The sequence below is a fragment of the Rhineura floridana genome, chromosome 1, assembly GCF_030035675.1.
Source record: "Rhineura floridana isolate rRhiFlo1 chromosome 1, rRhiFlo1.hap2, whole genome shotgun sequence".
Classification (NCBI taxonomy): domain Eukaryota; kingdom Metazoa; phylum Chordata; class Lepidosauria; order Squamata; family Rhineuridae; genus Rhineura; species Rhineura floridana.
This window is the reverse complement of record NC_084480.1, coordinates 137000212-137015860: the sequence shown is the minus strand read 5'-3', so window position 1 is coordinate 137015860 and position 15649 is coordinate 137000212. Positions and strand designations below refer to the sequence as shown.

General features: G+C 40.3%; 1 protein-coding gene across 4 annotated transcripts in view; it reads right to left on the bottom strand.

Moving 5' to 3' along the window:
* Positions 1 to 441: 441 nt before the first annotated feature.
* Positions 442 to 15649, bottom strand: part of ABCA1 (ATP binding cassette subfamily A member 1) — a 134493-nt gene continuing 119285 nt past the window's right edge. For all 4 annotated transcript variants that reach the window (XM_061633173.1, XM_061633193.1, XM_061633184.1 and 1 more), the window contains 11 exons: positions 13908 to 14031; positions 12953 to 13082; positions 11288 to 11408; positions 10587 to 10649; positions 10009 to 10115; positions 8773 to 8914; positions 7890 to 8024; positions 6651 to 6754; positions 5746 to 5838; positions 4944 to 5187; positions 442 to 3319 (listed from right to left, as the gene is read on the bottom strand). In XM_061633173.1, the coding sequence (XP_061489157.1) occupies positions 3179 to 3319; positions 4944 to 5187; positions 5746 to 5838; positions 6651 to 6754; positions 7890 to 8024; positions 8773 to 8914; positions 10009 to 10115; positions 10587 to 10649; positions 11288 to 11408; positions 12953 to 13082; positions 13908 to 14031 (1404 nt within the window). In that variant the 3' untranslated portion in view covers positions 442 to 3178. The remainder of the gene's footprint in view (positions 3320 to 4943; positions 5188 to 5745; positions 5839 to 6650; positions 6755 to 7889; positions 8025 to 8772; positions 8915 to 10008; positions 10116 to 10586; positions 10650 to 11287; positions 11409 to 12952; positions 13083 to 13907; positions 14032 to 15649) is intronic.

Below are 15649 nucleotides of genomic sequence, written 5' to 3'. Positions count from 1 at the left end.
ATCCTGCACATGGCCCTATTGAGTTCAGCGGGACGTCAGGGTAACTGAGTATTTTGGTGGTGAGGTAATAATATGTTACAGGTTGCCATCAGTGATTTAGGATGGTGATGTTTTTATATTAATACCAACAAATGGAGATATTCCCCACAAAAATCTCTAGATGTAGTGGCTTTGCTCTAGTACAGGGGATTTTAAATGTATTTGCTACCATCTGATGATGTGTCTATACAGGCTATGAGATAGCTTTACTCAGCAGTTTTGCTTTTTAAATTTTAATCCTGTAATATCCTACTACAGTGAAAGACAGAGTAAAATATATAATAGGAAGTCTTGAAAGTATTTTGTTGGGCAGAGGTAGAACCCAGTACTATTTACCAGTAAACATGGAAATGTTTTCTAACTTGGTAACAGATTTAAACAGTCGTAGTAGTGAATGCACAATTGTAGACCAGCAACATTTTATTTTTTTTATGCTTGATACAAGGCAATTAACAAATGCCTATTAATATTTCACAAATAGTTATTAGCAATACAAATATAGATATTTTTTTCATGAAAATGTCCATTGAGAGATCAACTTAATAGGTGTATGTGTGAAACTGCTCTAGATTTTTGCAAAGTTAACGGTATTCCAATGCAAAAATAGATCCCATTATAGCTAGCATAAAGTGCTTGGAATGAAGGACCAATCGTATTAAAGTGAGAGGAGTCTGAAACTGGGGTAGAAGGAAAGCCACGGTAACACAGGTTTACCCTTAAGTATTACTTCTGTAAGAATTTATAGGAAAGTGCCTCTACAGCACTACAAATACTGCAGAGGGATGCAACAACTTCACTACATACATACTGAAGTGCTAGATGTTCTTAACACAGTTCCATGTCAGTGGTTTTATATCATAATAGGTGTAGCACTGAGGATAAGTTTGGCTAACCCACATCCAACACAAAAGGAAAACTTGCATAAAATGACTTTGAGGCAACTGCCCTATAACACAGTGTTCAGTGTAAGATCAAAGCTAGTGTGGAGCCCTTCTCTTGCCAGGAAGCACTGCTAAGAACCTTTGTTTCTAATGGAACAATTAAGCCTGTGCTTAAATTGCTCTTGCTGCAAACATTAGGATTTACAGTGCAATCCTCTAAGCCTCTATTTTCTTGCTTCTAACCGCCAGGTAAGATTGCCTAGGATCGCAGCCTTAGGCTGCAACCCTTTACCCATTTACATGGGAATAACCACCACTGAACTAAAATGAAATTGACTTTTGAGTAGACATGTAGATGATTACACTGTGAAGACCTTGCCTTCTGTTTATATTGTGTCTTGCTTGGGCAGGGTTGCAAATACATCTTAAATAATAAATTAATAATATTTATCTTATACCAGGATAGGTTGACCATTGTGATTGAGTACTAATTAGCCATAATATCGCTGTGGAAAAAGATAAGCACCTGCATTGAGATGTATGTATCCCAAGGACATTTTGCAAGCCGTGGTTGGGGTGGAAAGGGATGGGAAAGGTAGTAAGAGGCTTTTGGTCATATTCAACTAAGGCTGTGATTGTATGGGCACTCAAACATGACATATTTTCTAAATAAGCATGCACAGGATCGATTCCTGTCCCATTTATTTCCAAAGAACTTAGTAGCCTTAACTAGCCTTTTCTGTACTGTACCATTATGATGGGATATGAACATAGCGACTCCTTAAATAGCAGGCTTGAAGATGTTTGGTAAACCCACATATATATGTATGTTTTAATAAAGATAGTCCAGTGATACAATCCCAGCCAACTTTGTGTAAAAGCACCTACTTAACCATAAAACCTTGAAGTTGCTTCCCAAATGAGCAATTGTTTTGCAAGTTATCCTTAAAAGTTGAGCGTTCATCATATTTTTTTAATCAACCTAGTGATCTTTTGCCTGGGATTGCTACTCCTACCCTTAAACTGGCTGTTTGCCTTCAAGCTCTAGCTGTAGCAGGAGATCAGTCAAGAAGTGTGCCATACAGTAAGTGAGGGACAGGGTAGATGATAGGACTACAAAAGAAATGGGTAGGAGCAATATCTGCAGCGCATGATAAAAGGTGGCCATCCTATGGTTTGACTTATGTAGGAAAACATAATGCAGTACATTTTATGGTAAGTGAAAAAGGAGAAGTGATTGCTAGACTAGAAAAATGTTAAAAGTTTGCAGAAATGATGCTAAGTTTACCTAGATTCTGGACACAGTGTAATATAGACAATACTAAAGTGATCTGATACTTTGGGACATAGAGGTTGGGACAGCATGCCCATACCTCCACAGAAATTGCTGACTCACATATAAATAATACTGGTGCAAAAGAGAAAAAAAAGACATCAGACATGATTCTTAATAAAAGCTGACAAGAACAAAAACTTCACAAAAGCAGAGTGGAAGATTGGTCACCATACCATTGGGATAGAAATCCTCTTAAATGTTTTTATGATTTATAGTTTATTCTGCCACACCTCAATAAGAAACAATTATTTTTTCATTATGCATATTTTAGATGGTATGCTTTGTGACCCACTGTTAAGACCACCAATGATGTTTACACCAGTCCCCTTAAACTTCTGTAGGTTAAGCAGGCCCATCAGATAATACTTAAATAAGGCCACAGCAATGCATTGTGCGGTAACTACTTGGCACTGGTTACGCTGGTACATTCATTGCCAGCAATGGATGTAGCACCAAACAATTCCACTCACCCTGTAGAAGGGCAATGCATGCCTTAAAATGACAAATAAATAATCACTAGCCAAGAATCCTCTGAGCAGTTGCACAACCCCTAAACGAAAACCTGCTTAGTAGAAACAAGTAGGAGTATGGCAGAAGACCACAGAGCAGGAAGTGGCGCCATACTAGAATTTCACAGAGTTATAACATAAGAATAACTAGATTCAAGTCTTTTGCTAGAGAACAGTACAACAAGGCAACATCTCCAAGAGGCACTGCCTCTGTAATGGAATATTGTTTTCATTGCATTGAGTTGCATTGCATTGAATGGTTACAAGTAAAAATGTTCAGTTTTCTTGTTTTCCTCTCTGTATCTTCTGCCTCTTTGCTCATGGGGAGATCTCCCCACTATTGCACAGAAAGGAGGACTCTCTTCCCCTGCTTCTGCTCAGTACTACTGTTGCATCCTTTCCACAAGGGTTGCTCATACATAGCTTTCTTTCACCTTTTCATCTTTCAAAAAAGAAGTCAGAACTGCAACATCTACAACAGTCTGGTTTTTGTGCAACGACAAGTCCTTTGTGTGGTCGTCATCACTTTGGTCCTTGGCAAAGTTTACAAATACCTGAGAGGGAGAGAAGGTGGAAGACAATGATGAGTTAAGAACAACAATGGGCTCCTTCTGGGAGGAAGGATGGGAGAGAAATTTAATAATAATAATAGGGATATATCCAACTAAGTTTTACTTAAAGTAGGCCCACTAAAATGAATGAACCTTAGTTAGTCATGTCCATTAATTTTAATGGGTCTATTTTGAGTATGACTAATGTTTGATGATATAACCCACTGTCCTGTTCTACTTTCAAAACCCAGAACACCTCACAACACACACAAAATATGTAAAAAATATCAGAACAGCAGTGGTATATAAAACTTCAAATACAGTTAATGTTTAAATGAACAGTAGTTGAAAACTACACATTTAAAGCCTACCCAAGAAGGTCTGTCTTCAGTTTCTGGCAGAAGATGCTCTGAGGGGGCATGAAGGATGCTAACTGGGATGGTGTTCCAGAGCTTACAGCACCAGCACAGAGAAGCCCCTGTGTCTCTGAGAGTTGCTTATTAGTTCAGTATTCAACAGCTGACCTCTTATTCATCTGTCTATAAAAACTTGTTCAAAAATAAATAAATCCAGGCACCTACTGCTGCCAACTGAAGACCTTCCTCTTTCAACAGGCCTTCTAAGTAGAGACCTTATGCCAGTCTGTTTTGGAATTACTGTTTTAGATTTTTTTTAAAAAAAAATTTTTTTAAAGATGTTGTTAAAGATATTTTAATATGGTTTAAAGTCTTTTGTTTTTAAACTTTTATATTTTTAGAGTTTTTGTTTCCCGCTCTGGGCTCTTTCTAAGAGGAAGTGTGGGATGTAAACTTAATAAATAATGTGGCATTATTTATTCCATTTCTTACTCGCCTAATACCAAACTGTCTCTAGGTGACTTACAACAGATTCAAAACATTCACAGGTTAAAACAAGAATCATAGATAAAAACACACACAGTCAATAAAACTCATCAATACATCAAAAGCCATACATAATAATAAAAATTTAAAACCCATAAATAACAAAAAAAGGAATAAGTAGGACACAGCACATCAAGGGCCAAAAGCCTGAGTGAAGAGGAAGGCCTTTGCCTGGTGCCTAAAGATGGATAGAGAAGGCACCAGGCATGTCTCCCTGGGGAGAGCATTCCACAGCCCTCAGGACTCTCTCTAGTCCATGCCCCTCATCGATCCTGATCTACGCCCTCTTCCAAGTGCTTTTGCCTGGCTGGATTGTGTCCTTGAACTGTGATAATGCCTATTTCTTGCCTGGATGGAGAGTGAGAGTGAGAGAGTGAGTGAGTGAGAGAGAGTGAGAGAGAGTGAGGGAGAGCGAGCGAGCGAGAGTGAGAGAGAGCGAAAACCTCCGATTCTACTGTTCAAAGCTTAAGAGTCACATCTATTACTTCACCCTTTTTTGTTTCTGGCCCCTGGCTGAGAATGGTTCCTCACCCTGCAATACCCCCTTTACCTATTACTAGGGAGGGCTGAGTTTAAGTGGAATATCTGTGGCTGAATATTGGAAGCTCTATTACAAAATGACCAAATGGCTATTCTCTGAAATCGTATAAAACAGTTGAAGGGACTCTGGGTTTCTCCCAAGCATGAGCTCTGCTGTCGGGATATAAGAGCCACTGTAAACTTACTTGGTCAAGTGTGGTCTGAGAAACGGAGTAGTCTTCCATATGGAGCCTCTTTTTGTTTTGGGAGAGGATGCTAAATATCCTTGCCAGAGAAGACAGAGAGGATGGGAGCTGATACTGTAGCATGTTGCGATGCTTCTCCTTCAGCACACTGCCCGGAAAGGCAAGCGCAAAGAAGTCTTGAACAGGTTTCAAGTCAGGGTTTGTCCCTGCTATTCGCACTATTATTGTATAGCCATCTCCAAACCTGGGGAAAAAAAAACAGATTGGAAAGTGTAGGATTTTCAACTGAGTGGTCATGTTTAGTTTAATTTTAAAATGGCACGTTTCTAGTCTTCATGGTTATTGGGAAAAGCTTTTCTTGATGTTAAAATGTTTAGTTGATGTGTTTGCTGCCCTGGGCATCTTTGGGAGAAAGGGAAGGATATAAATTCTATTATAATTATTATCGCTGCTACTATTATTGTTCCATTGCATTAATATAAGGGAAGAAGAAGAAAACATTAAAGGTGGCCTTCTGTGTTGTTGTTTTTTTAAAAGTTGTATAGTACATAAAACCTAAATATTTCAAAAAGGTGCAAATATTGTCATTTTGATATTATTCGAGTGTAAATAAATTTAACCAATTATTTTATCAAATGATCAAGCAACAGACTTAAAAATAAGTATATTCATGCCTGTTTGTTGGGTGCATGCAATTTTCTCTGAAGGAGTGTTTGAAAATGTTCCCTTGAGCAATCTAGGTGCAAAAAAGCAGAAATGCATCCACTTGTGTAAAGACAGCAAGCATAAAGCAGTTGATTACCTGTTCTTCAGGTGCTGGACGCTGCCAAGGCACCTGAACCGCCCATTGACCATGATTGCCATTCGAGTGCACAGGGCCTCACATTCTTCCATGCTGCGAGCAAAAGAACAAGCTAGTAAATGCCCGAAATAAAGTATCCAGCAGTTTTTTCAAATCACTTCTGCACTGCACAATGTAACATCCTCAAACTAAAGGATGGTCTGGATACGCAAGCTTTAGAATCTTTAACAAATGAAGCGGCCTTATTCCAAAAGGATAGGCGCGGTCCTCCTGGCTCAGTACCATCAGGCCTGGCCGGCAGCAGCTCCACAAGGCTAAGGCCAGAGGTCTTCGTCGTCCTGCTACCTGAGATAAAAAGATCTCAGGAAATGAATCTTCTGCATGTAAAGCTTGTCTCTGCCACTAAGCTATAGGCTCTTGATATAATAAGAATAATGCAGTACGTTTAGGAGACTATCCTATGTTTGATGTTCATTGTGTATGTTCGTCTGTTTTAAGCATTACCTAATGTTCTTTTTAATTAGTTTTTGAAAGTTTTTTAACTTTTATTGATAATTTAATATTTTTTTGGCAAACTGCTTTGAGGTTTTATTATAATCAAGTAGGATATGCATTGTATTAAATAAAATAGAAATAAATGGAGCTTTTGTATATTTTACACCAGACGCAACTGTGCCAAAATTAAACATGTCCCAATAATTTTAATGAAAGATTTTAGGATCTGTTCCGTGTTCCAGTTGAAATCAAATGGCATTTTAAAAAGCTTCTTTAGCTAAGTCATGACAGTTCCTTTCTTGTCACTACTATGTGCAACAATTAAAAAACAAACGAATGCCAAACAGTGACTGAAACACAGTGCTGCATCATGTAATGCAGAATAATGCCTAAGAGTCCACACTGCTCACCTGTGAGATGTAAGAACCACAGACCTTCCCTCCTTGATGATGCTTAAGGCACAGTTCCAAAGGAAACGCCGTGCCTTGGGATCCATTCCTGTGGTCGGCTCATCCTGCAATTTGTAAATAATAAAGCACTGATCTCACCACTACTGCCAGAGCATCATTTTAATGATGCCTAATGCCAACTCTGGTATGCTGGCCATTACAGACAATGATGACAGACATCTGATGCAGCTAAAGTTTGGAGGATTAGATGTTAGATGGAGGAGATAGAAATCTGGACTGCATCACCTCAGAGTGCAGCTAGCATTTTGCAGTTTTGAATGCTTCCCCACATCACCAACCCCACATTACCAATGGGCAAGGGCCAGCGCTCCATGGTCGAGCATCTGCCTTACATGCAAAGGTCCCAGGTTCAATCCCCGGCATCTCCACGTAAAGGTGGGAGACAGCCCTGCCTGAAACCCTGGAGAGCCCCTGTCAGTCAGTGCAGACAATAATAATAATAATAATAATAATAACAACAACAACAACAATAACAATAATATTTAATTTATATGCCGCCTATCTGGCCAATGGCCACTCTAGGCGGCGTACAATAAAGCACGATAAAATACATGGTAAAATATGATACAATAAAAACAATACAACCAGTACAGCACAATGCAAAATTACAATATTTAGTAGAGTTGTCAGTAATACAATTCTGAAGTAATACAATTTACTGAACTAAATGGACCAATGGTCTGATTCAGCAGCTTCCTATGTAACCCCCCACCCCCAAAAAGCTCTCTGTATACAGCACAGCAGGGAGAAAGGTTTAGCATAGCTCTGTTCTTGATTTGCAAAGTGTCTAGGAGCCCAGTTGTTTTTTTAATTACTGTGGGACAGCATCAAAAACCAACCCCAAACTTGCAATGGTAGAGTTCAGAATGTCACCTCCTCTACCTACCACCTCCGTCTATAGAACAGCTCTAATTGGTAGCAGATTTGCAACACTTCTGGAGCTCAAAGCTGTGGAATTGTATGGTAAACACAACTAATGCCTGTAAGAATTTTTGTTCAGAATGGTTTCAATGGGATATGTAAATTGGGGCTTTGTGTACATTCATGTTCTCTTAAATGACTGTTTTCTGGTATAAATGGCAACCATCCCACCGCTTTAGTTCTAAGAGTAACAGAATTGAGGCTTCCTGCTAGTTTTAGCAGAATGAGCATTGCTTATGGGAGCACAGCCATACTCACCAGGAACACCACAGGAGGCCCCCCAATTAGGGCCATTGCAGTGGACAGTTTGCGCTTGTTCCCACCACTGTAGGTGCCAGCATATCTTTCTGCATACTTTATGAGGCCCAATTTACGAACAGCCCATTCACCAACCTGCCGGATAAGAAGGCAACATGAATAAAGAAGCACAACCTCCACTATTAGTGTGGCATTTTTAAAAAGCTCCCGCTTATGATTCTAGTTTCTTTTCTCCCTACTCAGTTTTATCATTCTATTATATGCTCCAGGCAATTCAGCACAATGCATATTAGGCAATGTTGAAGCACCTCCAGAGTTTTTAAGGCTGGAGAAGGGCAATAGTGTTTCTTTGTTTTGTTGTGAAGAAAGCTGAAAGTGGCGCAAGAGAAGTTTCACTTCCCATGGTGATTACACATACCTTTCATCCCACTTCTGCCTCTGTTCAAAAAAGGACTTGCAAGTTCTGCAAACTATACAATACAGCAAACACTGCATTAAGTGGCTTGTACGTTATAAGCAGAGACCTCTTTTTCAAACAACCTTTGATTCTCTGAAAAATGTGACTGTCTACATCCGGTCACAGGCCTTCTGAATTAAGACAGGTGATGGCACCTCCAGAATGTTGTGCACATTGGGTTTTAGCACACTGCTGAACTGTGGTTTGCAAAGATTCCTACTGCATATCTATTTCTGCTAACTGTTTTAGGTTATTGTTACATGCCACCTCAAGCTTACAGTGAAGCAAGGTATAAATGCTTTTATATATATATATATATATATATATATATATATGCCCCCCTTGCTCCCACTGTTCATCATCAACCATATGGACTTTGCTGCGGTAATTAACTCAGGTTGTCTCCATCCTGCCTCCTTGATTTACCTTGTAGACTTCTTTCTCAGGGACTCCTCTTAAGAGTGCAAACAATTCCAGATGCTCTCTCCCAGTCAGCAGCTCATTTATAGCATCAAACTGAGGACAATATCCCATGTTCTGGTGGACTTCTTGGATGTTAGACAAAATACTGCGAAAAGGTAAGATATAGCTTCTGAAGGATTTTGCCAGTGGTTCAGGGTATGGTGGATTATGGTGCACCAACTATTTTGGAATCACCCAACACTGACAGCAAAAATAACAGCTCCGTGCAATGACGTTAGAATTTTGAAAGTATGTATTAGAAGTGCTAAACATACTATGCAACAAAATACACCCCTCTCAACAAGCTTACTAATATCATTTGAGACTTTTGGAAATCTTGCACTTTATAACCCACTGGTGGGTGTGGAATAAAATCTTCCAGCATTTAAAATTATCTGCCTTTTGTTCTGGCTTATGTTAAGGAGCAGAGCTGCCACACATTATGAAAATTCAAATTGACATGTTTGCATAATTTTGATTTTGCTAGCCGTATGGAGGGGCAGTGGAAGCTCCTCCACCCTACCAAACCACTGAAGATCTTACTTAGCCACCCCTCTGGCTCCTAAACGTTTAGCAGCTATAGTTGCATGTTATGGACATGCAAACATATCTTCCGAATCCTGACAACTGGTCTCATTTTAGTCAATGAAATCTATATTCATTTTGTGCTGTGCAATCCTATGCATGTTTAGGCTGAAGGAAGTCCCACTGAGTTCAGGAGACTTATTCCCAGGAACTCTGTATAGGACTGAAGCCTTTAAAGATTAATTCTGCACCCAATTTCACAGCTTACTCCTTTCCTGCACTTCTTCAGAATCTAAGCGCACACACAGCTGTGACAGAAGCCTCTGACTGGTGGGAAATCCTACCAATCTTGCCTTTGTCTTTTCAGTTTTCATCGACTTTGCCAAGCTTATCTTCTCAACCGAAAAAGGTATGATTTTAACAAAGATAAAAACTGGTATTACTCAGGATGATAAATTGTGTGTCCATCACTAAATTCTGCTCTGGCATGAAATCGATACAGCAATCCTGCGCATGACACCGTCCCACAATGCAACGCTATCTAGTCTTGCAGACAAAATTAGCTTTTGCTTCGAGTGCAAATAACATTACAACTGTTCTGTAAATGCACCACCAGACAGAAAAGCCAACAAAACACACACGCTGCGTTACAGAAAAAGTCCGTTTTCTTCATACCTGTTGCCCTTAAGAAAAGCATCCCCTCCTGTAACATCGGTGTCTCCAGTCAACATCTTGAAAGTGGAAGACTTGCCAGCACCATTCACACCCAGGAGGCCAAAACACTACAAACCAGATCAACACGTGTGTGCCATTAATCTCTTACACATTCCTTGCAATGATGTGTGAAATCCGAAAAAGACATGGGCGGAGCAAGCCTAAGGTAGTGGTGATGGCGGGTGATTCCATGGCAGAAAAACTGCCACTTCCTAAACTGGCAGGGGGGGGGATTGTGCTGACCAGGGCAGAAGATGTTTGTGTGGGGTTTCCATTCTCCATGGGAAACGGCTATAGCTCAGAGGTAGAGCATCGGCTTTACATGTAGAAGGTCCTAGGTTCAATCCCCAATGGCATCTCCTGGTAGAGCTAGAAGAGACCCTTGCCCACCACCCTGGAGAGCCGCTGCCAGTGTGCAAGCTCTTCTTTCACTACTGTGAAGTATCTGAGTAGTTCAACAGTTATTCTAATTTTGAATCTTTAGGTCTTGAGTAATATTTCACGAAAGAAGCACAAAGAGAAAGACTTGGAAGTCTTACCTCTCCAGGTGGAATTCCGACACAGATCCTATCCACAGCAGGCTTTCGTTTCATTCTATATATCTGGAATGAGGAACAGAAATTTGCCCATAGCTGGCAGCAACTTAGGTTTACATATTCTACCCATTCACTTTTCTTCTTTGACAAAACAAGTCAGTAGTAGGGCCTCTGCTTACAACTCAGTGTCTCCAAGGACATGCAGATTTCAGTTTTGGCTGTAAATTCAGCAAACACCAGCAGGTGTGTAAGTTATAAAGAAAAAACTCTGGTGGCAACTCAATACATGAAGAGGGCCACATCAATTAATCCCTAACAACACAGATGCCAGGGGGCAGGGCAATCTGCCAGGCAAGATGCCAGGGGGCAGAGTTTCTTGGTGTGGTGCTTTTCACATGTTGAATCAATGAGTGAGTAGTTCTGAAGGAGGCTAAAGCAAATGTCTAAAATGAAGACCATATCAACAACTGCGATCCATTTGGGAATGAATGTGGGCCATCATTTAATGGTCATTGTCAACGCTCACTCCATAATTTCACACATTCGTCTGGAGGAAATTATACGACAGCAGCATTAAGTAGGTTGCTCTCAGTGCATCAATGATAGGCAATCAAATCCTTGACAAGGGGTATAATTGTGAGGAATGAACATTCAGTCTCCCCTACACACAAAATGCCCAAAGAACTGTTTGCTCCTTCTCTCACCTTAGTTAATTCTTTGATTTCTAAGATATCACTCTGCCCACCGCCACCAAGGATCCTCTGCCTTTCTCTGTTCACATCCTCATCCTCTTCATTCACAGGTGGAAGCTTAGCACTGACAGGCCTTTGAAAGTCAGAAAAAAGGAAAGTTCATGCACTGAAAATTCAAGATACACTGAGTAACAGGCAGACCAGTCCAAGCAATCAAGCAATCAATCATCATTTATTACGGTCAATGACCAGCACTATAAAATGTAAAAACAGTAAAACAATAAAACATATCAGTATTATACAGAGGAGGAAACAAGGGCAGCAGCCTGAGATAATATGGTACTAATGGTGTTGAATTAAGGCATCAGTGGCCCACCCAAGATTAACTATTATTGTTATTTGCCATCATCACTCTCCTGCAGGTAACAGCCGAACTTGTGGAAATCAATGACAAGTTTCCTTCTGAAACTAATTTTGGCTCCTCCATACAGCGCTTTGTATCCAAGGACCAGATGAGGAGGACTGATATACAAGATCCTTCGGAACATATTTTGTTGACAAGAAATGCTCTTCAAAAGCAGATGAAGCCTGGCAAAAATTGGGTTTTAGTGCTGAATCGCCGAAAGTTAGTTTTCAACAACTACCCCAAACCTAATGGGCTATTAATTCAGCATGATCGCAAATCCCACCTTCTGGAAATCCTGGAGACAGCTCTCCCGGGCCTATTTCTCTAGTTGATATAGAACATGTGGAGTACTTATTTTACAACTATACTCATGCAGACCAGTCCTAGACCACTGGATCCCATTCCAGAGGTGGAGCACACAATCCCCTTTTTCAATTTATGAATGCTGGAACTCACTACTTGGCTAGTAGCCAGTTCAAATGACACGTTGGAGATTAACATACCATTTACTGGGCCACTTCACACATTACATTTTAAGGTGCACGTTTTAAGAATTTATCTAAAGATGTAAAGTGTGAATGTGACAAACACCCTTAGCAGACACAATATCTGTCAGGGTGCTGTGACTGGATATAGCTCCCTGATGAGTAAGTGCTTGGTGGCAAATCCAGGTTTTGTCTCTACATAATGTGTGAAATGGTGCATTGATAAGGGGCCAGAGAGGTTGCATTAGCAAACTGATATAGATAAAATAAAAGCCAGACTTTAGTGAGGAGGAGGAGGGAAACTCATTGGACAAAAGAAGAGTAGAATGAATGAAGATGCATAGGAAAGAAGGGGAAGAGATAAAAACACAGTGGAAGTCCATGTTTTCCAAGTCTTATAGAGTCTTGGAGAACATCTGAGGTTGGAGCCATGGTCAGTTCTACAGAAATGTTCAACAGCTATGGGGTGATGCTGAGAAATCACTGCCTTACAGCTTACATTTTAAAACTGCACTGGGGGTTATTTTTGGCCAAAAGGTGGGATAGAAATCTTTAAATAAGTGAGTAAATTAATATACATATTCATATATATCAAAAAGGGTGGTCTTCAGATGTTGTCATTGCTCCTCTGTTTCCTCTTTTTTCACTTCGCTTTCAAAGAGCGGGAGGTGCTTGTCTTGACCACTTCCTCCCCCACATGAGGTAGATCCTCATGTTCAGCACATCCTCAAAATCTGTGTGTGCTCTTCCCAGGCTGAGTGTCTGCTGTCATAGAAGCCATTTTACCTGGATTTGATGAAGAACCGGTACTGGATAAGCACAGTGATGAGAAAGAAGACAGCGCCTTCTACAGCCATGGCAAAAAGGTTCCGTCCCACCAGATCCCAGGAGAGAGGGGAGACAAAACGGTTCTCACCTAATTAGGAAAAGCAGAAGCACCCATTCAGCTGTCATATCAGAGACCTCCAGAGAGATCCCCAACTACAACGCTGCAACAATAAACACTGTATTGATTTTTTAATATACATCAAATGTTCATCTCAACAGAGACACAATTTAAATAGCCATCAAACCTGAAAACAAACTACCATTTATCAGAGATGTTGTAATGCCTGTTCCAGTAACTTACAAATGATCCAGGATTCTTTCACACCTTGCACAGGAAAAACCTGTGTTTCCCTTGGATTTGAAAGTCAATCCTGGCTTCCAAATTTGCAAACCGGATACATCAGTTGGCATATGTAATTTCCCCCCCACTTGTTATCTACACATTACATTTTCAAGTATACATTTAAAACATTTCAGGTAAACAACCTAAAATATATGGTTGTGTGTGAATTGGTTCTTGTATTCTGATCTTCACTCAAACATACTGATTGTTAAGGCACATTTCTAATCCATGTAGTTGCAAAGTTATGCTTGGAACTACTTAAGTAATGCCCGCTGAAATCTCAGAAGCAGGGAGTCAAATATGATTTGCAGTGGTTGATGATGGAGAACTGCATAATTCCTTTGCCCTCTGTATAAATTAAATAAAATAGCAAAAACTGTAGAATAAAAGAGTATAGAAATTCACTCAATTTGCATAACTTATACAGGTTGTAAAATTCAGTGTTCTTTGTTGCAAAATTTGATTGTCTGAGTGCAAAACTATAATTGTTTTAGCACAGAGTAAACATTAGTCTCTACACTCAAGGACCATGCCACTAGATCCATACTGTGTGAGCAAGATCTCACTTACCAAATCTTTCTAGGGCATCTGCCATAGCTTGATTTTTCACCATGTCAATCAGGCCACGGCCCAGACAGAAATGGGGGAAGATGAGGAACACTGACTTCAAGATGTCATTGATGTTGTTCAGCTTCTAAGGACACAAAACCAGTAGCAATCAGCTGCTTGAAAATTTACAAAAAATGACAGATGCCCAGAGGCTGGGAATGGATAAGCTCAGCAAACATATCCAGAAAGTTAGACAGGCACCCATTGAAATTAAGACTTAAATTATTTAGAGGTTAAGTGCTTGCCTCTCCGGCATAATAGAAAATCAGATTGTCTTTTGGTTAAAAATATTTTGACCTTTTTGAGGACAACTTCATGTTATGATAAGCCAAGATTAATCACTTACCATGAATGAGCAGCATTCATGTCACTCCATTGTTCCACTGATGAGTGGTAAGCCATGAAGCTTGGTTTACTGTTACATTTGAACCAGGATAGTGCTTTGTTTCTCCTGAACACACCATAATCAGCAAGCCAAGATCAAATCTTGGCTTCCTGGTTGTGATTTGTTCAGGAAAAACAAGTCACAATCCTAGTTTGGACATGGCTTGTTGCTTTTTCTTGCGGCAAGGGAGAGGCAAAGCAGGAGCGATTGGACAATGTGCACTAGCATGCTGCTTGTTCATGGTAAGTCATTATGGCTTACTGTAACATAAAAACGGGGCCACTGTGTTCAATCCAAAGGGACTTTGCCATTCCATAGCTGACGTCTGGGGGGAAAACAGTTTTGCAAATGTGAAATAGAACCTAGTCTGGTTCAGATGTTACACTAAGCCATATTTTAGTGTGACAAGAACAAATTTAGGTGAGTTTCAAGGTCATGCACTCCCCCCTTATTCCAGCATGGTCATAAGAAGACATTTCAAAGCTTTGGCTTCCATTTGTGATTAACTGCAACTTGTGTAATCCAAACCAAACAGTGGTGAAAATTAACTTTACTTGAAACAAGGTAGCTTCAAAACATGGGCTATGAAGCTACTTTGTTTCAACAAACCATAGTTAAGAGTAACTCCATTTTAGCATTCAGACATAATACTAAACTGTGGTTAGCTGATATCTGAAGCAAAAGCTTTTAATCTCCTTCTCACGAAGACGCCTGAAAAGGAGAGGGGTGGGGAGTTGGGGAGCCTAAGGCTCCCAAGTGTGGGACAAGCAGCCCCCTTGTAGAGGCAGACATCTTTTTTCTGTACAATGGCCTTGGAAGGGATGGCCCATCAACGTGTCTCTTCATCCCAGAGGCACTTGCAGCCCTATTTCCAACATGGTCCTGGCAGCAGCAGGGCTTGCTAGCCACTTGCAGTGGCTATTACCTGTGTATATGAAACACTTTTAGCTGTAAAGCTTACCCTTTTAAGTTCAAGGGCCACACGGGGAGTTGGCCAACCCTCCAAGGGCTACATGTCTGCAGTGGCCACTGCCAGAGTAGGCATAGCCAAAGCGACCAATACACACTCACAAACATTTGCCCATATATACCACACATACAGGTTACACACGACTCTCCATATATAGACTCACATTCAGAGAAGTAGACAACACACATATCCAGACAGGCCACCCTTCTATCAATGAGGGAGAATCTCTCAACAATGTTTCCTTCCCCATAGTAGTGTTGGGCTAAGAAAGGAATGAATTCTCCAAGCAATGAATTACCTGAGTACGCACATCTAGTGTTCTCCTAGTCTCTTTCACCTACTTTTCCA